Genomic DNA, 27,976 nt, shown 5'->3' on the forward strand with positions numbered 1-27,976 from the left:
CAAAGACACGGCGGTTGGAACCAGAGATCTCAAATTTGGACTCATCAGACCAAAGCACAGATTTCCACTGGTCTAATGTCCATTCCTTGTGTTTCTTGGCCCAAACAAATCTCTTCTGCTTGTTGCCTCTCCTTAGCAGTGGTTTCCTAGCAGCTATTTGACCATGAAGGCCTGATTCGCGCAGTCTCCTCTTAACAGTTGTTCTAGAGATGGGTCTGCTGCTAGAACTCTGTGTGGCATTCATCTGGTCTCTGATCTGAGCTGCTGTTAACTTGCGATTTCTGAGGCTGGTGACTCGGATGAACTTATCCTCAGAAGCAGAGGTGACTCTTGGTCTTCCTTTCCTGGATCGGTCCTCATGTGTGCCAGTTTCGTTGTAGCGCTTGATGGTTTTTGCGACTCCACTTGGGGACACATTTAAAGATTTGCAATTTTCCGGACTGACTGACCTTCATTTCTTAAAGTAATGATGGCCACTCGTTTTTCTTTAGTTAGCTGATTGGTTCTTGCCATAATATGAATTTTAACAGTTATCCAATAGGGCTGTCGGCTGTGTATTAACCTGACTTCTGCACAACACAACTGATGGTCCCAACCCCATTGATAAAGCAAGAAATTCCACTAATTAACCCTGATAAGGCACACCTGTGAAGTGGAAACCATTTCAGGTGACTACCTCTTGAAGCTCATGGAGAGAATGCCAAGAGTGTGCAAAGCAGTAATCAGAGCAAAGGGTGGCTATTTTGAAGAAACTAGAATATAAAACATGTTTTCAGTTATTTCACCTTTTTTTTGTTAAGTACATAACTGCACATGTGTTCATTCATAGTTTTGATGCCTTCAGTGAGAATCTACAATGTAAATAGTCATGAAAATAAAGAAAATGCATTGAATGAGAAGGTGTGTCCAAACTTTTGGCCTGTACTGTATGTAGCTATAAAATGACACAGTCTGCTCCTTTCTTTTTCCATGTAACTTTTTTCCCCCGTGATAAGTTGCATTGACTTCAGTAAGCCTTAAATAAACCTTATTAGTGTTTCCACTCACACAAATATTGTGTCACACACTTTCAGTCATGGGTGTGGAGGTCGGAGGATGAATCTGTTTCCTTTTCCAGTTGTTGTGGCTCCATTGTACAGTCTTATTCATGTGTGTAATGACTCAATGTTGCATCAACACTTCACATGACACTCGCTCACTGCTAATGCAGCTCTTCAGTCTGTCTGTATGGCCATTTTGTGTAATCTGCTTATCGTAATAGCCCACATGAACTTAAATTGCCCGTACTGAAATTCAGTGACCGTTCAGCTGTGACTGGTTTTATAAGTGGAGATTTTCTCGCTGTTTTTCCTGACATGAAGACCTGAGATGCTGAATCAGCTGCAGAGCAAATATTACACTGTCCCACATATGAATGTCTCATAAACCTGAGAGATCCTGCAGGGTCTGTGAACATACTGCAGTGACTGTACACTCTGTTCTCCTCTGCTTTTTCCCCCCTCAGTGTTTAAACATCACATTTCAGCTCAGATTTTTTGGCATTCACATTTCCATCATTCTACATTCTTCACATTTAATCTGACTGTCTTTCCATAAAGGCAAAATTTTCTGCATGACTGTAACTTATTCACACTAAACTCGTGAAAATTGAGGACATATACTGTCCAATTTGGCTGTGTTATACAGTTGGTGGATCATGTCAAATCAAGTTGTTGATTAGGACATAAAACCTCAAGTCACTCTAGGGTGTTGTGATATAACAGAGTGAGTTAGTACAGTTTAATAGTTACTGCACATTTTGTTCTACTCTCATTGTTGACTTGAAGCATCCAAACATCTGACTGCCATCTGCTGGCTGTGATGAAAGCTCAGTTTGAGAAGTTAAGGTCATGTACAGTATGTCCTCTCGGCCAGGTCTCCATTTGGATCCAAGGACAGTTGGACTCATGTGCCTTCATGCTATGTTGTTTATGTCTTTTTTCTGTCCTGAGCTTGAAATCTCATTAGAACATGATCAAAAACTTAGGAAATTCCCTTATAATGTTATCAGAAGTTAACTTTCAATAACTTTGTGAGGGCATTTCACTTTTCAGTAACATACATGCTTGATGGCAATGACATTTTAAGGAATAATAAAAAGAGAAAGAAAAAGAAGAGAATATTGTGTGTGTAAAAAATGTTCAGACTTCATTTCAACCTTGCTTTTATTGCGTGTAGCTTTGCCAACATATTGGTTTGGCATGACAATGATGTATGTATTATAACGTGTATTTTCATTTAGATTTATAAAAGTGTCCGGATTTGAATGGCATAATGATGTTCACAGTATCAAGATATTTTATTTGATATTCTTTAGTTTTGGTTTATGTTCTGTATTTTTCCTTTGTCAGAGTCTGGGTGCTGCTTTCATTCTGATTCAGATTTTAAGACGGAGAGAGCAGCTTTGCACATGCATGGAAAAAACACAGGAATTAAATAATGAAAGTCTCTGAAACCTCTTCCCTCTCTGAGTCACTGCATTAGGAATAGAGGCATTACCAAAGTCTTTTTTGTCACATGCATTAACAAAGAGCAGCACGTGAGTGTATGACAATAAAGAACAAGAACGTTTTGAAGTGCAGTAAATATCATACAAACATGCATTTAGGACTAACGTTACAAAGAGAAAAAACACAAGATAAATGAGAGTAGCGAGGGTATTATATAACATACATTTGGAGGCGTAACTGCTTTTCCATTGAAAGTTTTAGCAATTAACAGTTTATTTCCCTAGCTGTCCAGTTGGCGGCGGTAATGCGCCTGTATGCTAACTGTGCACCCGCCAACAAGGAAGAAGAAGAATAAGAATAAGACGAAGACAGCAACAGAACTTTGTAGATGCTTTGAACTTTTCTGCGCGAAAGATGAACAAGGATCTACACCTTAAAGTAAGCTAAAACATGAATAAACGACAACTATTATGAACTATTTGCAATCATATTAAATCACATAATTTGTGAGCGCTGTGTTATTTAATTTTACAGCCATGTAGTAGACTAATTACCTCAGAGTAGTCTTACTGTTAGCTAATTGTCTAGCTAGCTTTGTCTCGTATGTAGCAAACTAACTTGTGCTAACGTTAATCATAATAACGTCTGTTAACTTGGTGTTAAAGCAGAAATTTTACTCCAAACTGAAGAGTAATTTTTGGAGATCCGGAGAAATAACTTTACCCTTCAGAGGTATCAAAGTGAAATACTTTTTACGGCTAACGTTAAGCATTTTAGAGTTAGCACGGCTAACCGAGCTAACAAATGTCTATTTAAAAATTAAATCCGTGTATTAGTTTGTTTGCACTGACTGTGTTAATTAATACTGTTTAAAATAGTAGCTAGCTCATATTGTTCTTTTGCAGACGTTTACATCATCCCAGATTAATATCATAATATGTCAGTGTATTTCTGCGATAACGATATTCTTGACTATATGACAAATTAGTAAAAAAAAAAAGTATTATTAATTTAAGAACATACATTTGCAACAAAATAATTGATATAGTTTTATATGTCAGCCTAACAGAATGTCTTCTAATATTTAGTAAGAACTAAACAGAAATTATTTCTCATTTCTTTAGTTTGTAAACAACAACAGTAACTCAGAGTGATATTCAGATTCTGTATACAATATTAATAGGTAAAAAAAAAAAAAAAAAAAGACCTCAAATTACACATTTAAACAGCTCCCAAATACTAGAAATGTACCCTGGGATCTATATATATAAATCAACAGGTGGTTTCTTTCTTTTAGTAAAATCCTACATGATTGAGTTGAGTTGTTTTTTCCACTTGGACCTTTATGCTCTGCCATTTCTCCTCTAATCATCACGCTATAACCTGTGACAGGCTGTTATGCTGCTATGTCATGTTAGTTGATCTTGAAGAAGGCCCAAAGGATGAAACGCCATCAAAATAAAAAAAAAAAGAAAATGCATATGGAGCCAGAGTGTGCAACACTTGATTCCTGCAATTAAGTCTATTGCCAGTAATCAGCACCCCAATATAATTCTTGGTGTGCGTTACTTTTATATTTAAAAAAAAAAAAGGCTGTGATGCTACCATAACTATTGCACCTTCACATATATGTAGTTTTTTTCATGTAGGTTTACATCACCAAAGGTTGATGACAAAATCACCTGAGACACCGACTCCAATGTGTGCGTGGTGAGAGAGGAGAGGGGGAGATGCTGTGTTGTTGCCGAGGGAGCTGCTTTGAGCAGTAACTCGCTGAAAGAGTCTGAGAAGTCCGGGGCTGTTCATAAAACACTCAGGACTCCACAGTTTATTCCACACTACTGAAACTGCTCCTTGTTTTGAAACCACCGCAGAGTCAGTAATACATTCACTTTCAGCCGTGCTGGTTGTTGCCGTGGGTAACAGTATGACGTCTATATGCCAACAAGTCTAACTATCATGAGTATCACGATATGAGTTTTTCATATCATATCAACAATATACTGCTATTATCGTGAACTAGATGATATGGCACACTCCTAGTTTCCAGTTTAAATCACTTGCATTTTAACTGTGCTGTATTTCACTCCTAAGAAAAGCAGTCAACAAGACTTTTATTCGTCATTCCTCATAAGTGGTTAATGGACAGTGGATGCCTCTGAGGCGGTTTTGTTTCTAATGACTTACTTATCTGTTCCAGGTTCATGTGTCTATCCAGAAAGGATGCTCCCTGCCAGCTCTGCAACGATGCAACAATTGCTGCTTTCCTGCCAAATATCATTGTCCGTTTTGTTTACCATCCTTTTTCAAACCCACCAAACCCTCCAGAGCTAGGATTCATCTGACCAAGCATCTGAAGAGAGCCATTACTATTGGAGGTAAAGTTTTTCTATTTTCTATGTCAGCAAAATAATTCATCGCCTGTTCATTCATAATTAGATATGTTATTCATATTTCAGAGTACACAATCCACAAATGTGCACTGGAGTGCAGAAACCAGCCACATTACCACTGTTTGTACTGCACAGCCACACTGATAAGGACAAGTGATTTCACTCATCATCTATCATTCTGCGGCAAGGGGAGAGCTGAAAAATTACCTCAAATAGTACAGACGGCCACGACACAAAGAGTCGAAACTGAAGGAATGATTGCCCCATCGCTGACCCCTGGACGGGATGACATCCCTTCATTTGTCATAGTAAGGCTGTTATCATGTATAATGCACTGTTAACACCTTCAGTGATTTGTGTTGTCTTCTGGTAAAAGTTTCAAAGTAAAATGTTTCAATGCTTCAATTCAGTGGTGTTTAAATGTCAATATAACATATTCAGTGTCTACTAAAATTACATTACTTATGTATCTTATTTGCCTATAAAACATAATCTTTGAATGTTAGTGTGGATGGACGAAATCTAGGAAAATATCTGTAACCACATTTAGTCAATATTTGAAGTGTTATCAGTCACAAACTGCATTATCTTTGAACAGGAGAGCAATGATGACAGTAGCGATGGCAGCGACAGCGACAGTGAAGACATAGCCATCATCTTGGATTCAGATGACCCAAACAGCCAAGGAGCGAGCAGCAGCAGCAGCAGCCGCCGGTTAGCGACTCCCATCGTCGACTCTTCTAAATGTGACCGAACTGCACAGACAAACATTGAGAAACCACAGGACTGTGATGAGTACTACTTCATGAGCCTTGTGAAACTGTTTAAAAAGTTGTCCCCTCAGAAAAAGTCAGAGGTCAGGATGAAAATTGAGAGGCTCCTCTTTGAAGCTGAGTTTGAGTAGGAAAAGGTTTACACACTCACACTGTTACTGCTTATTACATGTTTTATTCAAAGAATTGTAAGGAGCAGAGTTTTAGTATCTTTACTTTAATATGCCTTTTTTAGGGGGGGGGGCAAACCATGGAATATTTTTGATGATATCTTTGTACTAGCCCTCTACATCTTAGGGAACATGGTGACTACTCACTCTGTTGAGACAATCCGTTGCCTTCTGGGACCTGTTTCACCAAATTTGCAGCATGCAAGAGGTGATTTGCAACATGACTGAATATTTTATTATAAAAAAAAAATGTCACACATATGACCCATACTTTGGCATGCAAAACCTCAGGAGGACTAGCAAATTCACCTGGAGTCTGTTAGCAACAATCATTTTTGAAATGTCTTGCCCATAAGCAGTGTTCACAAATCACCTTTGTGACAGGGGCCTCTGGTTTATTTGATATACATATAGATTTTATATACATGTTAGAAGTGTCTTTAAAGTAACTATGCAGTAAAACTTCCCAAGAAACAGCAATATATAGACTCACACAAAAGTAATCCCTCGCAAGCATCACTTTTTACCCACTGGCAGTGTATGGTGGTGTCTGTATCTGCAGAGAAGCTGCCCTCTGCCTGTATATTCTTATTTTCTTCTTATTTTGGTTTGTTTGGGAAGTTTCTGGGTGTCAGCGTTTGGGTAGCGGTGTGTAGCTACCAGACATGGTTTGGAATTCTGTAAAGGAGAAGCAGCCAGGTGACACTGCTGTCTTCATCTCCTCTGCTCTGTGGATGCGAGCTGCACCTCTGTTTGTCTGTTTAATCAAGGGTGAAGTTTAGACGCACACACAGCTGGAATAGCCAAGTGGACAGGATGAAGCATGTGCGTCAGGTGAATTCACACACAATGCAGCACCTTTCCAGCAGGGTTGTGCAGAGGTGATGGTGTGTCAATTTGTATTTTAGAATCTGTGAAACAATCAGAAAATATTTTATTTCTCTGATTCACTGCTTTGTTCTCGTTATGCCTTTCTCTTTCTTCATTCATGATCACTGCTGCTGTCCCAGTCACATTCATACAGTCTATGGTCTCATTGAGCCGAAATTGAATGATGTGTTTACAAACAGTAAGCGACAAATCCTGCATAGTATGCCTTTAAATGTGACAGTGTGAAGGTTGGACTGGACTAAAGGACAACAACTTACACTGGATGAATATTTAGTCCACTCTGCTGCAAACAGGTGCTTTCTGTGATTTGTTATTTCTTTTTATGGAGCATTAATCTGTATGAAAACACTTATTATGCTTTAAAGTAGTTACGAACAGAAGAGTTATATTTGAAAATGTTTTGTATAAAAGGGAATAGTTAACACATTTTGTTAAGACTTAAGACACTGTAACTGACACTGTAAGACAAAAATATGTACTGTATGGTTAATAAAGAATAACCAAAACCTACCTCAGACAGATGCATAGCAGAAGTCCTGAGTATTAATAATACTCGGGCCAGTTTATCCGAATGCACAAACTAAACCAAGCTGCCATTGGTCATGTTATAATATGAATTGTTCCTGTTATGCAAATAAAGTTCCTGCAAGTTGTGTAAATGTGGGTGTTCAATTTCTATTCGTAGAGACAGAAACATGAATCTTCTGTACAAAGGTTTTAATGTTCAGGAAAAGCTTTGTTATACAAGTTAGATTTCTAATTATGTAAAAATTGAGTGATGTGAAAATCACCTGAGGTACATGGTTATACAGTAGATTTTTTTGAGAAACAGAATTATCTCAACTCAAGTCTGCAGAGTAATTTCAATAGCTTATAGCATCAACAGTGAGTCAACATCGTAATAACGGCATTACACATGTCCAACAAGAGAATTTCATACAGAACATAATAGAAAAACGGAATGAAACCACAAGAAAAAAAAATGGGGCATATCTGAAAAAGTAGCCTAAATATAACTTTGTGCCGTGTTTTCCTGCTTTCCTCTTGTGTTCATCATCTTCAGTTTCCATATTAACACATGAAGCAGCTCATGAGGAAACATATTTGACGGTTATCTAGATTCATTCATCAGCCGACTTGTAGCAGTAGACTCCATGTTTATGGTGAGGAGGTGGGAAGCCAAAGCTGCGCACCCCCGGCTCAGAGGGACCACAGTTTCTTCTTGGTCTGGTGATGGGGTACCGAACACTTCCATCTGCCAGCCAGCCGGCGTCACAGCGGTCCAGGCCTGTGAGTCTCCAGGCGGCATAGAGCTGCCCGACTTTGGCGACCTCGGCTCCGTCCTCCTGACACGCCTGCTGAGCCTCAGTCAGGTTCATCTTGCGAGAGGGTTGAAGATAGTAGACTTTACCTTTAACAAAACACATTTATTGTGATATTTAGAGAACTTTCTGCAGGTTCTGACACATTTTAGTGTTTCAGACAGACATTAGAAAACATTGTGCTCACTGTCAGGGCCCACTGGGACACTCAAATAAAGCCCTCGTTAATATTATTGTTAACACCTGTGCTCTCCCTGCTATTGGAAGTCAAACTCTGCTGTGAAAAACCCCTCCTCCAGGACCAGATTTTGAACCTGTGACATTGTTGGTCTCACACTACCTCACCTCTCAGCAAAGAGGAGAAGCAGAAGACATCATAGTGATGAAGCTGCAGGTGCCGCCTGCCGTAGCTCCGGACACCTGGGGCGAGGCTATGCCCCCCACAGGGCACTCTAGGCCGGGTGATGGGGTACTGGACTGTCCCGTCAGCCAGCCAGCCTGCACTGCACCAGTTAAGACCCTCTTTCCAGGACTGGAAGAGCTGTGTGAAGGTGGCCAGCGTGGAGCCCTGCTCCTCACAGGCCTGCTGGGCTCCCAGAAAGCTGAGCTGATAATGACCACGAGGGTGCTGGTAGGGAAACACCACACCTGGGTGGATGAATTAATTAGACAGTGTTACACAAAGGTATGTGGGCTTCAATGGTTACTCACTGGGGCACTTGAACACAGCAGGGACATTGTTAATGCTATAAGTAACACCTGTGCTTTGTCTATGATGAGCCAAAATGTCTGCTGTGAAAAAGGCCTTATAATAATGAAATAAAAGAGCCCCTACTTTTTACAAAATTTTATACTGAAGTACTTCTGCTTCTACTATTACTACACACACTATCAGTGATAACAATAATACTTCTAATAATGCAAGACATGAACACATCTCTATGTCAGAGAAGAATGGAATATGTTAGCTGCATGGATGGATTACTGAACAGGCCTAGTGTGCACAGGTCCACGGACAAAAAAGGACCTTCAAGAGACTCAAAATAACTGCAAAGAGGTGCAAAACAACCACAGGGAGACACAAAATGCACTCAAAGTGAAACAACTTCATCCATCCATCCATGAATTGTGAAAAGTTTGGACCCTTGTCTCTGAGAATAGAAGTCATGGTATCAGTGTAGGTGGACATATTGTACCTCGTAACTCCAGATAAACTGAAGAGCTCCTGTCCTCCAGTCCGTCCACCACCTCACAGCGGTAACGGCCTGTGTCATTCAGCTGGAGGTCAGTCATCACAAGTGCAGCATCTCCTGGGAAATCCTGTCTGAGCTGCACACGACCACTGAACGACAGATAACAGACATACTGGCAATTAATAAAAGACAGACAAATTCATACAAACATCAAAAACATTGTATACAATAAGTTACAACCTGAAGGCCCCAAAACTGTGACAGCGAGGGCCCAAAGCCACCAGCACGTCTGTCTCATGTCCCCCAGCAGCAGGCAGCCAGGACCACTTGACCCGCACATCTCTTTGCGAGCTCAACTCAGGCTCATACCAAAACCTGCATGGCATGGTGGCACTGCCCCCCCTGACTGCAGACACTGAGGGCTGAGCAGAGTCCACATGGAGCTCCACACCACTGAAATGAACTGTAGATAATACACACCTTACATCAGTGACCTGAAGCCAGATAAATACACCTGGGTTATATCGGACATTATTTTATTTATCATGTGCATACGTTCTTTGTTGCCATTTCCACTGAGGAAGTCATGGTAGAAGAAATTGTTCTGTGTTGTAGGGGCAGTCAGGGCCAAGCCCGAGAGCCTCAGCAACAGCAGCAGCAGAGTTTGTAGACAACACATCATCATCCTGGCTGTGAGGACGAATCCTGATCCTTAAATGCTCTCTGTGCAATCCCCAAAGCCTGTGGAGAGAAATCTGGTTGGCACGTTAGTGCCTCAAAGCACAGTGGAGTAATTACTTTTGTATGACTGCATTATTTTTGCAAGAGTTTTCAATTGACACACAACCCTGCGAATTTGTACCTCTGGGAGTTATGGCAGGACAGGGCCAGTAGAGGGCAGTATGACACCATGTTAATGAGCTCTGTCTAATGAACAGGACTGACAACTTTGGTGCGCTTTTAAGACAGTGAAATAAAGGTACAGATTTATTAGGTTAGAGATTGTTTTTAGGCTGCAGCCATTTCAGTAACTGGTATATTTTGTATCTTTAGCATATTGTATACGTGCAACACCCGTGACAATGGATAAATATATTTTTTTAGTTTGTCATGCAAACAATTATGCCTGGCCCATAGGCTTGCAAAACACCATGAAAATCAAACAAGCCAGAACTAGAATCCAACGTAGGCCCAGCAAAGCCACAAACGCATCCTAAATAACTAGATCATCATTGTGTAAGACAGCTGGATCACTCACAGAGACATTTACTGCGCAGCACTGAAACATCAAAATATATTCGAGCCCAATTAAACATGTATCTTGCCTTCCTTTCTAGGCTTTTGCCACAAAAGTATTCCAGCGTTTGCTAATCTGAGCACCAGAATATAGACGAGCCATTTCATGACACATGAATCCTCTTAAATCATATTTTGTACAGTATCAAACAACATGGGGCTCATTTTCCACTTCACCAAAATCACACACATCACACACTTTGCTCCAATATGTCGAATTACCCAGCCTCAAGAAAAACATGACAGTTGTTGATTAAATTTATCTCACTTTTATCTTAAATTTATCTCACTTTGACGCCAGGTGAGAACAAAGAACTTAAAAAAGTCAATTGAAAAATCGTACAGTGAATTCAGATGCTCTTTAGAGCAGGTGATTCGCGTTATAAAGATTACAGACCTTATTTGACGCCCAGTCATTTTTAGATACGTATTTTCTTCACTTACCGTTAACACTTCGATATTCTGCCTGCGTAATTTAAAACCCCTCGAAAGGAAATCTTTGATGCTGTTGGAAAGAAATCATCTGTGTGTCCAGGAGCTCTGATGCACTCAGTGGGATCCTTGTCAAAGAACATGAAGCATCAATAACAAATTTGGTCTCCTCTTTGTCGATAATCAATCAGGTGCAGCTATATGGTCACAGTTAATAACTTTTCACTGAAGAGTAGCAGAGCTGCTGCTGTCAGGCTACCTGCATGCAGCCAGTGAGTGAAAGGAGGACGGAGGTGCCAAGTAGAGAAGTTCCCACTTCAGTTCATCAGTATTGTACATTTATAGTTTAAGTCGACCAATGCAAATTAAAAATAAAAAACTTCTGGTGTAGCTTTGCTTGATTGTATTTTTTTGTATTTTTTTTTTTTTTTTTAATTTTTCTTTCAATGTTAATTTTAGCAGTTTCCCAGATTGTTTTTTGCAAAATTACCAAAAATTCACAGATTTAAAAGTCAAATTATTTAACTGAAAAGTTGAATCTCAAACTCAACACCATGTTATTTATTCTACCAATCACTGATTTTTTAAAAACTTTATTTTAGGGTTTTCAATATCAAACAAAGGCTCAGAACATCATTTTAACAATTCAGTCACAAATATCTTCACAGGTAGAAAAACGGAAAACAAGTCATAGGACTTCAACATTACTATTAAAATAAAATACATATACACAATGATAGAAGGTACACTGCTACTCAGCTACCCTAAATCGATATACATTACTTCACAGCCCAACATTTGATAGGATTTTGCTTCAGGGACCTTAGTCTGAAAAGATTACGATTATTAGATATGATTAAGACTTACATCTTAATAGTATAAATATTATTTTATCAAATGATGTTATACACAGAAAAGCTGCTGCCTCTACACTGAAATCACAGCACGTTGTCCACCACTCAGCTCTAATGTTCATTACAGGAGATTCTTACAGCACCCATCCCTGCCACCTTTACTGAAAGGTTGGCAGGCCACATTTGGCTGTGAGGCGGGAACAGCATTGGTATTTGTTCATTTATAAAGCTCAGACCTCACATAATCTTGGTACTCGCTCACAGAACAGGCTTCACATTCCCTTCATCAGAAGTGAACTAGGAAGAATGCCATTCTCTTACAGTGCTCCTTATACATGGGATAATCTGCAAAAGACCTTGAATTTAGACACTCTGCCACTCTTATGGCTCTTTGAATGACTTATTTCTGATCTTGGACCAATATCTTGGGAGAAAACTTTGCCTCCCTCCTTAACTCTCAGAAAGCAGATGTTTGTTGCAGAGCATCCACACTCTATCTCTCCATCACTCCATCACTCCAGCTGGTAGATGTGTTTTCCTGTGAGCACTGTGATCTTTGACAATGCTCTGGTAAAACATACATGAAACACACATCCACATACAAAATGCACAGACATACACAGTGAGGACAGACGTGTTAGAGACACTCCATAGTCCACTGTATTCATCTCATAGACATGAAAGCAGTCGCCAGGGGCCAAACATACCAGGACTGTGAGCTTAGCAGGGAGATGAGTATCTAAAAAGGTGCAATTACTCTTGTAAACAGCAGGCCCGGAAGTCCAGCATGGAGAAGACTCACAACATCTCGGTGTGGGTGGGGCAGTTTATTCTTCATGTAAGAAAGCAGAAGGTAACTTACAGCAGGTTCTTCTTCGAAACATTTGAGTTTAATTCTCTTTTATTCAGAGAGCTATAAGTTAAATATACAGGTCCTTCCTTTGATGTTAGCTTGTGGCAGCAATATGCTCCTGAAGATCTACTTTGTGGACCAGTGTGTTCATGCAGAAACCAAACACCAGCAGCCACTCCTACAGGGACAGTGTCTGATCAGATAAGACTGGGATATAGACTGTTATCAGCTCATAGTAAAGCACAACAAAGACTTGTTTTCTATCTCTTAACTGGTAAGAAACACACACAAAGATTTCTTTTTTAACATTTAATAAATGATCTCAGTTCAAGACCAACAATGAACAATAATAATAAAAAAGAATGTAAAACAATGCTTATTTTCTACACATCTTTCTTTTCACATTTGTTGTAAAAAGGATTAAATTACAATTAAATTAACTGTAAGGATGACGTGGAAGAAACTGCTAAAATGTGTAAACATCCAATGTCACATGAATCTCTTCGTGCAATAAGCTCTACAGTTTGTAAGTCCATCATTTAACAGATCAGTGTGCTGCAGTTTAAAGCTACTTATTATCTCTTCCAGGATAGTTTTAGATGTCAAAACATGCTAAATATTGCGCAGGCCCTGCGTCGTAATGCTAGTTTTTGCTCCAGTAACAGTTGGGTGTTTGTCATCTGTCGTCTGCAGACTGTTAAAACCACAAAAAATAGCAGGGCTGTTGACCTGTGTGGGATTGCAAAGAAAGGACTGAAAAAGTTGTATACCTGCAATTTAGCTTGAGCACAACTGGAGGAGGCGAAGAGCACTGTTATCAAGTGTCCAGACTTTAATTTGAATTCTTAGACGGAGCAAATATGGACTATAATACGGGCTAAAAGCAAATCTAAACAACTTTTGTTTATATCCGAAGCTGTTAAAATTCAAATCATTGATACTTCATAGAAGATTCTTTATGAGCAATGTAAAACAATGTTATTAACATAAACATAAAAAAGTCAGAAAGTGCTACAAGTGTTACAGTCCAAGCAGCCGACAGGATCTTCATCCAGAGGAACAAACAGATGTGCAGAACAGATGATTCTGTTCCAGATCCGTTGCTCTGCTGCGGTTTGGGGAGATGGAGCGATCAGATGAGGATGGAGCACTGTTAGATGAGTGAGTGATGAGTTTATTAGTCATCGCAGCCCAGCAGCTCCATGCGTAGAGTGATGCGCTCATGCCACTCCCAGGGGACGACTCGGACGTATTGGGCGTAGAATGGAGGCTCGAATACATTCTTCTTGTGGGTGTTGTTGTCCACGTTGCCTTGGAAAAGCTGTAAATAAATGTTAAAGTTGTGTTCATTATTTTTTGAGCAGAAGCTGCTGTGTATAAGCACGTTCAAAGGTGATACAGGTAATTGGAAAATACATTCGCCACATGTGTTACTGACCAGTTGTCATCAGGGGCTTCTGACAACCTTACAACTCAGATCCTAACAGCCCCACCCAGATGCTCAGAGCATAAAGACAAAGCCTGGCTAACATGCATTATGTCAAGACACCACGTGAGCCCTGTGCTCAGTAAAAACATCAAAGCTTGTTTTCCAGTTTTATTGGATCATCTGAGTGCAGCCAGACATGTCCGAGTGCTCTCAGAGAAAGAGGCTGTGATGAGGAAAACATGAAGAGAAAGAGAGAACAGGAAGGGAAGCTAGCATTTTAAACTTCTTTTTCAAAAACTTTAGGCTTTGCGTGTTGCTTTTTAAAGAGTAAATCAGTAAAGAAGAATTAAATTATTTTAAATTATTGCAGAAGTCCTGAGAGGCAAGTCAGGAAAAAAGGTGATCCATTTTCTGAGTCTGATCTTAATAGTTTCTTTCTCTCCTGTGTTGATGAGGGTGGCAGCAGCTCAATTTTGCGGTGGCAGTAGCTCAAACCATAGGGACTTGAGTTGGGGACTGGAGGGATGCTGGTTCAAGTCCCATCCAGACCAAATATGGAGTGGGGAATGGTAGCTGGAAAGGTGCCAGCGATATAGAATAATTTACATCAGCTTTAGAAAATGGATTTTTTTCTCTCACTTGCCTCACAGGGTTTCTGTATTATTCCACACTCTAAGGGCCTTTATAAAAGCTCTGCATTTAATTGAGACTCATTTACTCAGACATATACAGTATACTGTGTTAGAGAATGTATTCACATAAGTCTGACCTTATCATTGCCAGTGTTCTCCTCCTTCACCATACTCCACGTCTCTCCATCGTTACTGTAAGCAACTTTAAACACGGACACAAACTGCACCACCCCGAAGTCTTTGGCCCCCTGAGTGATGATGCCTGTGAGGCGCTTTGTCTTCTCCAGATCAACCTGGTGAAGAAACAAAGAGTCACACTGTTAAACACAGCTTTCTACAACAGACATATTTACCAATAAAAACATGTTACAGCTGAGGGTGGCCCCTCACCTGGATCCATTCTGAGCGGTTGCTATGTGCAGGAGACCAGGCGTTTGTCTTTCCCTGCTTATCCAGTCGGGCGAACTGAGGGTGCCACGTGAAGGTATCGATGCCCCACGTGCGGAAAGAGCTGGAGGCTGAAAGTTGCCCATCTGAGATGAGGCGAGACTTCATTCCCAGAGGCTCTGAGCAACCTGCCGTGTTTGAATAAACTGTGAATCGAAAGCAGACAGGAGGACGGAGGGAGGGGAGACCAAAGCGACAGAAAGGGAAGAGGAAAGAAGAGAAGAATACACCCAAAGAAATTAACTTCACCCATCATCCATTTAAAGATCATTAGAAATATTTGAAAGGCTGATTTAAAAGATTTTCACACCCATGAATGACCAAGAGGAAGGAACAGAAAGAGACGCACAGAGCAGAAGAATGCATGCAATAAAGCGTATAAAGCTAAATATGCAGAGTGTAAACATTCACCATGTTTCTGTGCAAACATTTTAGCTGTTATGTTCAAAGAAGACAAAGGAAAAACACCCACAAATTTGTGTTTCTGTCTTTGCATGATTGCTATAAATTGCTGCTTTTATTGCTGCACGTTGAGGTCTAACCACAGAATGCTGTTTATGCTATGCATTTTCTATCTAACCACGGCTGGATGGAGGCCATGTTATGCAGTTGAAATAAACCCGGTAACCACAGCAAGAAGAAATCAACACAGTAAAACAGGAGACAGAAGGAAAGCTAAACAAAAGACTTTCCTCACTTTTCCCCGCTTCAGGAATTTGTACATATTTATACAATTTTTTCTGCCTGAGTTCACAGAGGCTATGGCTTGCTTGACTTGAACTGACTTTAGGTCATTCATCCTTTTGTATTGACTTCAAATTTGTTTTCCTATCCACCATCATTATCTGCCAAGCTTCTGAGCTTGCTGCGTGCGTTAAAATTTGTGTTTTCTGTGTGTTTACCATTGAGTTCACAGCCCACCAGCTCCATGCGCAGTGTGCAGGCCCTGCGACAGATCACAGGGATGATACGGATGTACTGGGCCACGATGGGAGGGTCAAAGAGGTTGGTCTTTGTGCTGTCGTTATCTGTGTTGCCCACGAAAACCTGCAGCACATAGACATGAAAAAAAACAGGTGAGTTATGTGAAGGAAAAGACGCTCGCTGCTAGTACATAAATAAGTAATATATATATTTAAAAGTCCAGTGTTTAAGATTTAGGAGGATGCATTGGCAGAAATTGAAAATTATATAATAAGTGTGTTTTCTTTAGTGTATAATCAGCTGGAAATAAGAATCATTGTGTTTTCGTTTCCTCAGAATGAGCACTTATGAGCATCTACACAGGGAGTGGATCCTTGTCAATAGAGATCGGCATGTTGCACTGCCATGTTTCTACAGTAGCCGAGAATGAACAAACTAAACACTTGCTCTAGATAGGGCCATTCATGTTTTTGTGGCCCATCCACGACGAGAACATCGAAAAATTATGTTTTTTTCAGTGTTTTTACCGGTTTGAATCACCAGGTTTGTTTGTTTTCAAGAGAAGGAGACCTCTGCGGATAATTCTGCTCTCAGTAAACGCCTCCTGAACAATGAACACAGAAAGAATTCCAACCAGGAGAAGTTTCAGCTGGTTGTAATCTGCAATCCTCACCACTAGATGCCACTAAATCCCCCTAAATCTTACACACTGTTCCTTTAAGTTCACTTACCATGTCTCTTCGTTGTCCATCTGCTCTGTAAGTGGTATAAAGGGTTCCATCAAAACTGCTTGCCACCTTGAAGGCCTTGATGTACTCAGATGTGCCCATGCGACTGGCCCCCTGAGTGATGATGCCCGTCAGACGCATCTTCTTCTGCATGTTAATCTGTTGTTAACCAGTTAACAAATCATTAGTTGGATTCACAGTTGTTATTCATCAGCTCTCAGGATTTGAAAGTGTTCACTTCTCTCTTACCTCGATCCAGGGGTTCCTGTCGTGGACGGCTGATGTCCAGGCGTTGACGATGCCTTGGTTGTTGAGTCGAGCCAACTCCGGACCCCAGCGCTGAAGGCCCAGAATGCCGTAGTGCACAGAGGAAGCTGAAATCTGGGACTCCACGATTGCTCCTCCCTCCATCCCCAGCAGAGAAATGCAACCTGGGACACACAGCCATTCAGATGTTATCAAGGATGAAAGCACTTTAATGGTGAGTCTCTACAGTTTAAACAACAAAAATTACAACTATTTTTTTGTTGACCATCCACTGAAAAACCAAAAATTTATTGTGGTGCTAAATCTTGTTTCAGTTTAAGTGTTTTATTTTTATTTTATCTTTCACTTAAAAGAACAACCACTCTTAAAATAGTAATTATTACATTTTATACACACATAATATTTTGTCTTGTGGCCAATTCCAGAAACACAATATTTGATATTGTTTACAATTTTTGCACAAACTTATTGAAAAAGGCTTTTGAGGAAGAGCAAAATACATAAGCGTATACATATTTGAGACAACTGTGTGAAATATGACATGGTGATTGGTGAACGTACGTAGCTGGCACTGCTTTCCCACATATGGCGAGGGGCACTGGCAGGTGTAGTCTCCATCGAGATCTCGGCACATCCCTCCATTCTTACAGGGCTGGTTGGCACAATCGTTCACATCTGAAAAAGATAACCACTCTCTGAATTATTTTCAACTCCTCAGACTAACTTTAATAAGGAATTACAAAAAAGCTGATTGTTAGAGACGTGGTGCACACCTGCCCACAGCGAGGCTGCGGCAGGTGGAGGACCACAATAGCCTCACTGTGTCTCCAACATACAGTTGCTGACAAGTAGTTTCTCTTAAATCAAACATGATGACAGAAATGCCCCTGAGGGTGACGCTGTAGAGACGGGAAACTCTTGGCAGCCAGTTTACAGGCCACAGCAGGTTAGAGGTGAATGGTCATAGTTGATAATTGTATTTTGTGTCATTACTTGATAAATGTGAACAGTTACATGAGATTTTGGGAGGCTATATCCATGGAGTTTGACCAGTAGTTAGCCCACAAACTAACTGTGTACTGTGGGAACTGAATAATAATAATAGCTCTAATATCCACAAAGGACAAACGCACAAACTGGGCTATTAAGAATTCAATTTATATTTCAGCTGATAGTGAGATTTGACAATGAATGTAATATGTGAGGTTTTCCAGCCTTCTCTCCTGCTTTTAAAAATCCAGTTTTACAGATAAAAGCCTTCCTTTCCTTCACAGTAGCCATGGCAACAGTGCAAGTCTGGATAATTTCCTGTATCCCCCTCTGAATGCTGCAGATGTAATGCTCATCGACCTCCACAAGGTGGCGTGCTCACACAGCCTGTCGAGCTATGATATAAGATGTTTAGCTAGGTTAGTGGGATGTATGCATTTTCTTTTCTTTTCATTCATCTTAAAAAGGACTGAAATATTTTCACAGAGGGATGCTGAATCAAATGGTTAGAGAAACTCATACAATCAGATTCACATAAGAAAAATAATACCTAAACAATAATAAGTCATTGCTATTGAAGCAGGTACCGAAAAAGTGCAGGCTGTAACTTTATTGCACATACCTTGCCCTAATTCGAACACTATTTAGACATTAGACCAAAAAACATAACAGACCTCACGGTCACTGTGGTTTTCTATAAATAGCTGGGGTCTTTCAAGGACACGGGGTGACTGCAGGTAACTAATAAGACAGAAAACCAGCAGTGTTGTTACTAGAGGAGCTCTATTAATGTGTATCTTTGTATATATACAGGATGGTCTGGTCAAAGATAGTAGTTCTCTCTGGGAAAATTTGTAATTTTAACTGGATCTTAATGTATGCTTATGAAGCACTTGAAACCCACAGCTGAACACAACAAGCCAACTAAATCTACCAATGTATGTATGTACATATTGGCTGTAACACAGAGCTTCAATTTGTATCTGTTTACGTCACAAAAGTCTGCTGATACTGGAAGTTGTTATCTAATCTGCTACTTTTTATTCATTTATTTGCATTAATATGTTTTCTATATCTAATATATACACAAAATCTTAGCTGACATTTTTTTTAACCATGTACCTGAATTAATCTAATCATAAAATATATTTGGACCCCACTTAAATTAAAAAAAAAAAGTAATCCTAAATTCCTGAACTGAGTCTAAATATGTAACGGTTAATTGTCATTGGAAAATAAAAGTAGAAATAGAGCTGGACTTTTGTGAAAAAGCACAAGTCATAATTTCATTGGCCCATATTACATGCTTTTGTTTTAAACTGAAGGTGTAGGTTGTGTTTATAATGGCTGGAGACCAAAGAAAAGGAAGCTACTGACAAAACAAACAAACAAAGTCATAACAGCTCATGCGGCCCTTCTGTATTATTATCTTTGTGTGTGCATGCAATGGGAGGAGGTCAAGATTAAAATACATTTACTGTCTTCCATCAAGTCATGCTGGGCCCTGTTTTAATTTCTGATCACAAGGTAAAAACACCACCTGTGGAACATCAGTCAGCTTTATGCTACACTGACTGTCAACAATACACTGAATTTATCCTCTGCTGAATGTCTGAGTATTTAACTTTAACCTACTTTACACCTCTGTGTTTTTAGCCTGTAGCCTTTTTGTTTCCATTCTGGTGCATCTGTGTCATGAAAAGTCCTGCTACTTTGGTTTCTAGCAGTACAGACAACAGTCACCTGGACTGCTCTTGATACAGAAGAAAACATATTAATCTGATGATTATGAGTCAAAGTCTGACTAAGTTTAACTCTGTACAAACTACAAAATAAATTCCACAGCAAAAACACACATTAAATGTAATGTTTGTCCAGCCTCATGTCACCGGTCTTTTTAGCTCTACCAGACTTCAGAACTAAAGCAGATGACAGGTTGACGTAATGCCACATGGTTCGCTTTAATTCTTGTTCCCGTTAACACTAAGAGGATTGGTCACATCTTAGAAACAAATGCCTGTTTGGCTGTGACAACAGTGGCACAACGCAGCTAATAACACTGAGAAACAGGTGATCCTACCAAGAGGAGGGGCGGGAAAGCCTCACTGATTTGATCTGAGACGACTGCAGAGTAACTTTACCTTAATAACCTCTGCAATACTATTTAACCACTATCACTGCATTAGTTCTAACTGTGATGTTATGTCTGGATTTACTGTACACAGTGGTGGAAGAAGTGGCTAAAATACGTTTTGCTGTTAACCCTCAGCAATCCACAGCAATGCAGAGGTGAGCTTCATGGGTGATAGTCCTGTCTGTTTCTGCAAACAGGGAGTACGCCGACCGCCATCTACTGTGTGAAATACACTGACTATAGATAAGTATCTCATACAGCCCTACTTCAAAGGTCCTGAACTATCCCTTTAATGCTGCATTTAACTGCTCATTTTTAGTCTGGGGCCGTTAGTAGCCGTTTTGGTAAGGAAATGGAACCAGGGCGAGTGAGACAGGATCCGGAATTCGATGGATGTGCCTTTCCGTAAAAATAAAAGTACCAAGCTAATAAAAATGCGGTGATACTTTTAATTTAAAGAATATAATTTACAAGAAAAGCCCCAAGCCATTAAGTTAATCGATTTTCTTACACCCCTCATCACCCCAAATCGATGGTGCGCCAGAATTTAAAGTTTTACTATGGTGAACACTTTTAGTTTGGTGAATTTGGTGAATACCGCATCCGCTCCCTAGACTGGAACCAGAATCCAGACAAAATTCAGAGTGAATAGACACCAGGCTCTTCGCTTGAAGAGCCTGGGGAAGCGAGGCTAGCTCATTTTAGCTCTTTATATACTCCAGTTGTTTCAGCAATGTCTCATATTTTATGAGATCATCATATGTTTATAGCATGGCTGTCCTCTGAAAACCATGTATCTCTTAAAAGTCAGCTTTTCATGGTGTCAGAGAAACACCTGTTTTCAGCTTTGTACATTTTCAAGCTGATCCAAGAGGGTTTTTAAAAAGTTTATTTAGCTTCAGAAGTGGGAGAATTTTCTCAAGGCAAGGCAAGGCAATTTTATTTATATAGCACCATTCATACACAAGGCAATTCAATGTGCTTTACAAGAGAAATACGTTAAGATAAAACATTAAAGGAACAATAGATCATTAAAAACAAAAGCTAAAAGCAAGAAAAACAGTGCAGAAAATGCATTTAAAAAGCAAACATAAAGCAAAAGCAACAGCAGACAAATATAAAAACAATAGCTACAGATTATCCTAACAATAAGTTACATATCTAGTTCAGTGGTAAGCTGCAGTAAATAGTAATGTTTTAAGCCCTGATTTAAATGAGTTGACAAACAAAGGACACACAAAGGAACATGCCATCCTTCAGCTGATCAAGAAAATCAATAATGGCCAATCCGGAGGCCTGCAAGCTAGCTCATCTCACCCAGGATATCGTTTGGTTATATAATAAAGGGAGCCAGTTAACAGTGTGTGAAGTATTTGTCAGATAAAATATTGTTTTTTTCCCCTAGTTCTCATCACACAGTTGTCTCATGTTATTTTGAGCTGCAGCCATGGAATCAGAGTGTAAGCAACACTGTCAGCGATCACTGCAGACCAAAATAAACTCTACATAAGTTAAAATACACCTAAAATCATGCGTTTATTGTTGTTAACAAACTCTCTGTTTGTTGGAAGCTTTGTTTTAAAACTAGTGGAAATAGTGCTCTGAAACAATGAAATGATCTACAATTACTACTGACATGTAACAATATGTAGGTGTTTTTTTTTTACCTAAGAATCTGGACTTACATCCATGGGTACTTTTTCTTCAGTGATCTGACTGCTTGTAATCTGAAAAGTAACTAAAGCTGTCAGACAAATATAGTGGGGTAAAAGGAACAATATCTGTACAAGTGCGTCAGGTTTGTACTTCAATAATTGAATATATGTACTTAGTTACATTCCACCACTGACAGTACATGATGTATGCGACAGGTTCCACCCGATTTCTGCACCTCGACACCAGCCCGGCCTTTGACGTCTGACTGACTCAAAATTAGAAAATGTTTTGGGAGTAGACGACCAGACTGCATGAAGACTGCAATTGGTGGTCAGGCTGTGGGCTTCGAGTGGGAGAGCTGTTCATTCACAAAAAATGCCTCTTCAGTAATAGTATGAATTAAGTTTAGCTTACAGTAGTCATATACACAAAGCTTATAGTTATTTTAGTTCCATATTATGGGTGTGAGTCAGAGTTCAGAGGATTATGATAATCAGATTCACACTTGGGGGAAAAAATCCACCATTTGCTCCCTTTTCTAAGTCTTTCCTCTGCAGATAAACGTGAACTTTAGCAAAAATTCCTAGTCATTACATTAAGAGGATATGATGGAAATCACTCTTATCAAATTCTTCATCTGATTTGGTGGAGCCCGAGCACAAACAGATGCAGTGTTGAACCTGCGTGGAGGGCGTCTGCATGCTAAGAGACTTGGAGTGGTCTTTCACTAATTAGCCAAACAGAATGACCGCAGAGCCCGCTGAATGAGGCCCTTTCATGGAACTGCTGAGCTGACTACACATCTCTTCTAGCACCGGGGCTATGACAGGATGGAAAAACCTCATGTGTTCACACTTACAGAGAAATCTGCTGAACGTGGAGCCTACTCTGCTACTTGTATTACACTGCCTGTCAGACAAAATTTGACTTGACTTTCCCATTTTCTCGCTTTTTCATTCAATTTTTTTGTTATATCTAGATGCTGTGCCTTTTATGTAGGCCATACAACCTTCCCTGAATGATGGATCCTTCATGTCAACACTAAATAAGTAGCACAATATCAGTGTACAAGTATGCACTTGACTGATGGTAAAATTCTGATATATTTATGTTGTCTAGCTCTTCAAGTGTTCAAGGTAAGAGAAGCAGCTCATGTAACTTACTGATCTGACAGTGCACTCCCTCGAAGCCGGGCTGGCACTTGCAGACGTACTCATTGAAAACATCTCCCCGTCTGGTCGGAGCAATGATCTCGCACGACCCATCGTTCTTGCAGGGGTTAGGACTGCAGGGTCCTGAGAGAAGGAGGAAAAAAAGAGATGAGTTTGAAGTGTATGATTAACTGTGCCTATCCTCCAATATGTTGCACTTTTCCGTACCTATCTCTGTCAGGTTGCAGGTGTCTCCACCGAAACCATCCACACAGATGCAGATGAATGGATCCTCTCCTATCCCTGTCACACATGTTCCTCCGTTAAGGCAAACGTTCACTTCGCAGTAGTCACCTGAGGAAATGAGAAAAACAGGAAGTGGAAATTATAAAATCAATCCAACAGCTATGAAAAATCAATCTTACAACACCTTAACACAGTGAAAAAAAATTGCTCTGCCAATGGAATTCACATTTAACCCATTTTGTTGTCCAATGGTGGTGAATGTAACCTGTTACCATGGATACCAGACATCAGTTTCTTCACTGCCAACAGTACAGTGCAGCTACAACACATGTTTTGAGTGTTATGCTGTTTCTTGAATGGGTAAACTAATAGCCTCCTGATCTTGTTATGTTATCACTGTCAACCCATCTAAGGTCTAAGCCTCAGCTGAACAGAACAAGCTCCCACTCCTTCTCTGGACGTTGTCACAACTAATTCTGGTTTTGCAAATCAATTCAGTATGTGTAGTAGAGGAAAATAAAGTTGGATTGGGCCGAAAACAAAGAGTATCATAAGAAAATTATTCAGGAAAAACATTTAAAGTAGCTGTAAGAGCATATCTGTGATTCAGAGTCTGAGCTCGGAATGTCTGCACACAGCTCTCAACATGGAGATGGCTGCACCGGCAGCTAGCAGCTAACGGTGCTAACAATGGCAACAGTGCTGACGGAGCTATTAGTGGCCCCTTTACACTGCTTGTACAAGGCAGAAATGTTGCACTGTTAGCTGGCTCACTATTCTGCATAAAAGGTGCAATCGCAGAATAGGGGGAACAGAGTTGTCTCGCCTTTAAGCCAGCAACAGAGGTAGCAACAGTGACCTCTTTTTAAAAGGGACAACCAACAGGACTGGATTTGTGTGACGTCTTGACAACAAGTTCTGTGTGCAACACAGCACAAGGAGATTTAAAAAGCAGCTGTTAACAATTAGCAACTAACTCAAAGAAGGAAAGCAACTGTCTGGAAACTGTGGAGACAATGAGGTCTGGCAACCCCTTGGACTAAAAAAATGAAGCCAACACAGAAGCGCCAAAAGCTGCAGTTCTCTGGACAGCCATTCAAGGCTGGCTCCAGAAGTCAGTTCAAGACCATAGACAGTCATTTCAATATGCCCAGCTTTACAGCAGAAATAAACATATTTAAAGCTGGAACTTTTATTAAGGCTTGAAGTTACACATGATAAAGGCTGGCTGGTATTAGTGACAGGCTGTCTGCCAATAGTGTTCTCTGCTTCTTAGTCAGATCCACCTCTCGCTCCACCACAGTGCCAGCCTCTCAAATATGGTCACTTCTGGCTCTAAAAAAACAAAATGGCGACGGCAGAGATGCCAAACTCGATGCTTCACAACTGGAGTCCACAAACCAACAGGTGATGTCATGATAGATACGTCCATTATTTTTACAGTCTACACACACAGGGACTCACATGCACTAACATGCATGCAGAGCTTACCACAACAAAGAACAATCAAATAGTGCTTTGCTGCAATGTTAATGCTCTGGATGTCATATACAGCTCCTTTAGAAGGTGCCATCTTGCAATTTAGAATTGCGTTCCCATCAAGTTGGGGTATTTACAAGAGGCTGATTTAAAAAAAAGCTTCTCATAATTCAATTCAACCCTGGTTAATAGCCATGCCTGTCAAACTCCACATCTCCAGTTTGTTTTCTGCTAAAAAATTTCAGTCTCCAAGCCCAAGCCAAAAAGATCCTGATGACATTAACAGGCGTCTCACAGGCTGAACAGTACACTCTGTGACAAAAACAAAGGAATGTCGTGTAAAATTGGTTGGGTGACTCTTTAATATCACAATGATATTGTTAAAATAAAGTGCTGAGTTTGGGGTACATTTGTGCCACTGTTTGATCTCTTAGAGCTCAACCAACACACTGAGTTTTAATCAGAATCTCTACTGAACAGAGAAAAGGAGAGATCTGTGTTTCCTCTTTGTCACTGGAGCATCTGAAACACCAGTGGTGCCGCGGCTTCAGCTGTGAGGCCCAAAGTGCTGAGTCACAGATCCTGGCTGGATAAGGAAAATGATGGCATTGCCCTCAAGTGGGAGCGGCAGGACACAGATTTATGAGTCACACTGGAACTGTCAAAACTACAAAACCTTAATTTATAATCTTTGTGTTGTTATGTTTTTGACCAGCCAGTTGAGTCACTAGATGCCACGTCAGAGTTGTCATTAAAGCTCTGGGCAGTGCCAGGTGGAACTACTGGACTTTGATGTTATTTGTTTTTGGCGTCTATGAGGTAAAAACCTGTAGGACATGTGTAAATACAGCAGACTTTCCCTTTCTATGCCTCATCAATGAGGCTCAGATTTATGACACTGAGTCTATACTCAAACAGTTTCATACCAAAACTCATCTGACAGTCACACCTTGAGGAATTTGGCAGACTGGCTTTGCTATGGAAGTGACATGTTGAAACTTGAGAACAAATCTGAGTGTTTTGGCAGACGATTCAATTCACAAGAGGGAACAATTTATGCAGAAGAATGTGTTTTATATGGTTTCATAAAATTGGAGTGGAGACAAAATCCTTGTAGGCTAAGTGTCCTACAAATAAGTGTTGGAATGTAATTAGTTTGTCTTTTACAGCTCTGTATTTAAGGAATGGTGTCTTTATGAGCAAGAAAAGAAGCCACGAGAACCGTTAGTGTTTCCTACTGCATAGATACTGAAAATAATATTTGGTAACAGATATATTCTAATGGAAAATCTGCTTTCATACAGCCAGCATTGACAACAGAATGTCTCTACGTGCAGGATTAAGAGCTTGCAGGATTAGCCAGGTTGCACAGATGCATGCAGCTCTCTCAGGAATGAGCAGTTACACAACATGACGGTGCAGCAGCTCCCGAGAAGCTCAGGACACGCAGCACAACTGACTGACAGGTGGGTAACAACGAGCAAACCAAAATAGACCCTGATGAACATCATGGCAGCAGACGAATGACCGTCACATACTGTCATAAAACACATCTGAATCGAGGCATTTTAAGTGCTCCCAAATGGGGGCACATTTCCAGGTTGCATTAAACTTAGGTGAGTGGACAGCTGGTTCAGGTTGGCTCCAGACAGGAGCACATATGGTGTTATTCTCCTCCCCATCTGCACTTCCTCTTGGTGTGACCACAGAGACGTCCTCAGGGACAGTAATATATTAAAATATAAGCACAAATAAAATGTGTACAAATCTGTTGTTTACAGGAAATCCCCCCTGGAGATAAATCATTACATTTCACTGCTGCAAATGACACTTCTTTGTCAAACCTGTCTCTCACAGTATAATCAGTGTGTAAAATAGTAATGACAGAGTCTCATGTGTAATAACAGGGTGGTCTCACATTTAATTACCTGTTCTACCATAACAATAAAAAATTGCCATGTTGGAATAAAGGATTTACAAATTACATACTGACTTTTTGCAGGGGAAAACATATTTTCATGACTGAACACTGAAGTCAATTCAAAGATGATTTAGTGATGAGAAATGATAGAGAATATTATAATTATTATCTTAAACAGCTCCCCTTTTTGTCATTCATTAAAGCCCACTCTTTTCCCACCACCAAGAGACACTGACACACAGTAGGGAAAACAAAACCAGACTTCAAGACTCAATAAAGCCAATAGCCCTGGGTAAACTGACAGCGTAGGAAGAAAGTGGTGCGGAAAATAAGACTATGTGGCATATTTCTGTGTCAAAGTCGTTTTATGGACTGCATGGAAAGAAAATGAATGAAGTCTGCAGAAACCTGTGAGGATCTATACAAGTCAACAACACAAACAAACAACGAGTTCTGTATGAAAGCGATTAACCAGATTTATGTAAGTGGTTTAAAAAGAAAAACACTTACCTCTGACTGAACACACGCAAAGTAGAAGAATACATGTTGTTAAAGTCGCTGTTAATACATTTCCGGGACGTTTCATATTTGTTTACCCTCACTTTTTTTGTTTGTTCCGCACTGAGTTGTTTGTTCGGAGCGACGCGGCGTCTCTAAACTTCTCACCAATGCTGCCTTTACGTGCTGTGGGAAATATCGGAATCCCTACTGGGATTTAAAGGAAGGACGAGGTGATGAATGAGGGAGCTGGATTTTTAATACCCGAGTTAAGGACATGTGACGTTGTAGGGGCGGAGAGCTCGAGGCCAGGTCAGTAAACAGACTGAGACAGTAAGATGTTTCCCAGCATCTTAATTCATGGTATTGTTTGATCTTTGTGCATTTCTTTATTTTTACTCTTTAATTTAGCCTAAAGGTGTCTTGCATTTTTTTGGTCATTCTTACAACTTAAAACAAAACCTTCAAATTCAGTTTATCTAGGATGTTTATTTTTGGCCTTATTTTATTTTATTTTCCATATTTTTTTTACTTGTATAAGTTTAAATATCTTAACCTAATCATACACCACTTACAGTCATCATGCACTAAGTTATTTCTCTTTAATATAACTAAGATCTAGTAACTGGGGGTCAAAAATTAAAGTCATTGCAATCGATCACACAGTCTAATTAGACTAGTTGTCATTACCCATCTTAACGCACGATAAACAATTGAGTTATTAAATTGCCTGTTTTATCATAAGCATTTGAAGGCACCACTTCTCCCCTATACTGCAGGGTATAAGGAATTTGAATGAGCCCCTGTC

The 27,976-nt window shown here is 40.0% G+C and overlaps 3 protein-coding genes across 4 annotated transcripts; 1 reads left to right on the forward strand and 2 right to left on the reverse strand.

Moving 5' to 3' along the window:
• The first annotated feature begins 2,847 nt into the window (after positions 1-2,847).
• On the forward strand, positions 2,848-7,375 carry LOC125902841 (uncharacterized). The gene is made up of 4 exons (XM_049599477.1): positions 2,848-2,927; positions 4,690-4,867; positions 4,949-5,190; positions 5,481-7,375. The coding sequence occupies exons 1-4, from the start codon at positions 2,904-2,906 to the stop codon at positions 5,784-5,786; spliced, it is 750 nt and encodes a 249-aa protein (XP_049455434.1). The 5' UTR covers positions 2,848-2,903; the 3' UTR covers positions 5,787-7,375.
• A 335-nt stretch (positions 7,376-7,710) lies between these two features.
• Positions 7,711-9,916, reverse strand: LOC125903309 (hyaluronan and proteoglycan link protein 3-like). The gene is made up of 5 exons (XM_049600161.1): positions 9,787-9,916; positions 9,472-9,694; positions 9,235-9,380; positions 8,384-8,686; positions 7,711-8,127 (listed from the first exon to the last, which is right to left on the reverse strand). The coding sequence occupies exons 1-5, from the start codon at positions 9,914-9,916 to the stop codon at positions 7,838-7,840; spliced, it is 1,092 nt and encodes a 363-aa protein (XP_049456118.1). The 3' UTR covers positions 7,711-7,837.
• Positions 9,917-13,049: 3,133 nt separating this feature from the next.
• LOC125880612 (EGF-like repeat and discoidin I-like domain-containing protein 3) lies at positions 13,050-27,419 on the reverse strand. 2 transcript variants are annotated; one of them, XM_049563224.1, is made up of 10 exons: positions 27,181-27,419; positions 23,253-23,378; positions 23,037-23,168; positions 17,655-17,768; positions 17,076-17,257; positions 16,830-16,985; positions 16,077-16,221; positions 15,118-15,302; positions 14,865-15,020; positions 13,050-13,987 (listed from the first exon to the last, which is right to left on the reverse strand). In XM_049563224.1, the coding sequence occupies exons 1-10, from the start codon at positions 27,254-27,256 to the stop codon at positions 13,844-13,846; spliced, it is 1,416 nt and encodes a 471-aa protein (XP_049419181.1). In that variant the 5' UTR covers positions 27,257-27,419; the 3' UTR covers positions 13,050-13,843. The 2 variants fall into 2 exon arrangements, with proteins under 2 accessions (XP_049419181.1, XP_049419175.1); XM_049563218.1 differs by having other exon boundaries at positions 13,052-13,987; positions 15,118-15,320; positions 27,181-27,418.
• Positions 27,420-27,976: the final 557 nt, after the last annotated feature.

The sequence above is a fragment of the Epinephelus fuscoguttatus genome, linkage group LG2 (genome assembly GCF_011397635.1).
Source record: "Epinephelus fuscoguttatus linkage group LG2, E.fuscoguttatus.final_Chr_v1".
Taxonomy (NCBI): domain Eukaryota; kingdom Metazoa; phylum Chordata; class Actinopteri; order Perciformes; family Serranidae; genus Epinephelus; species Epinephelus fuscoguttatus.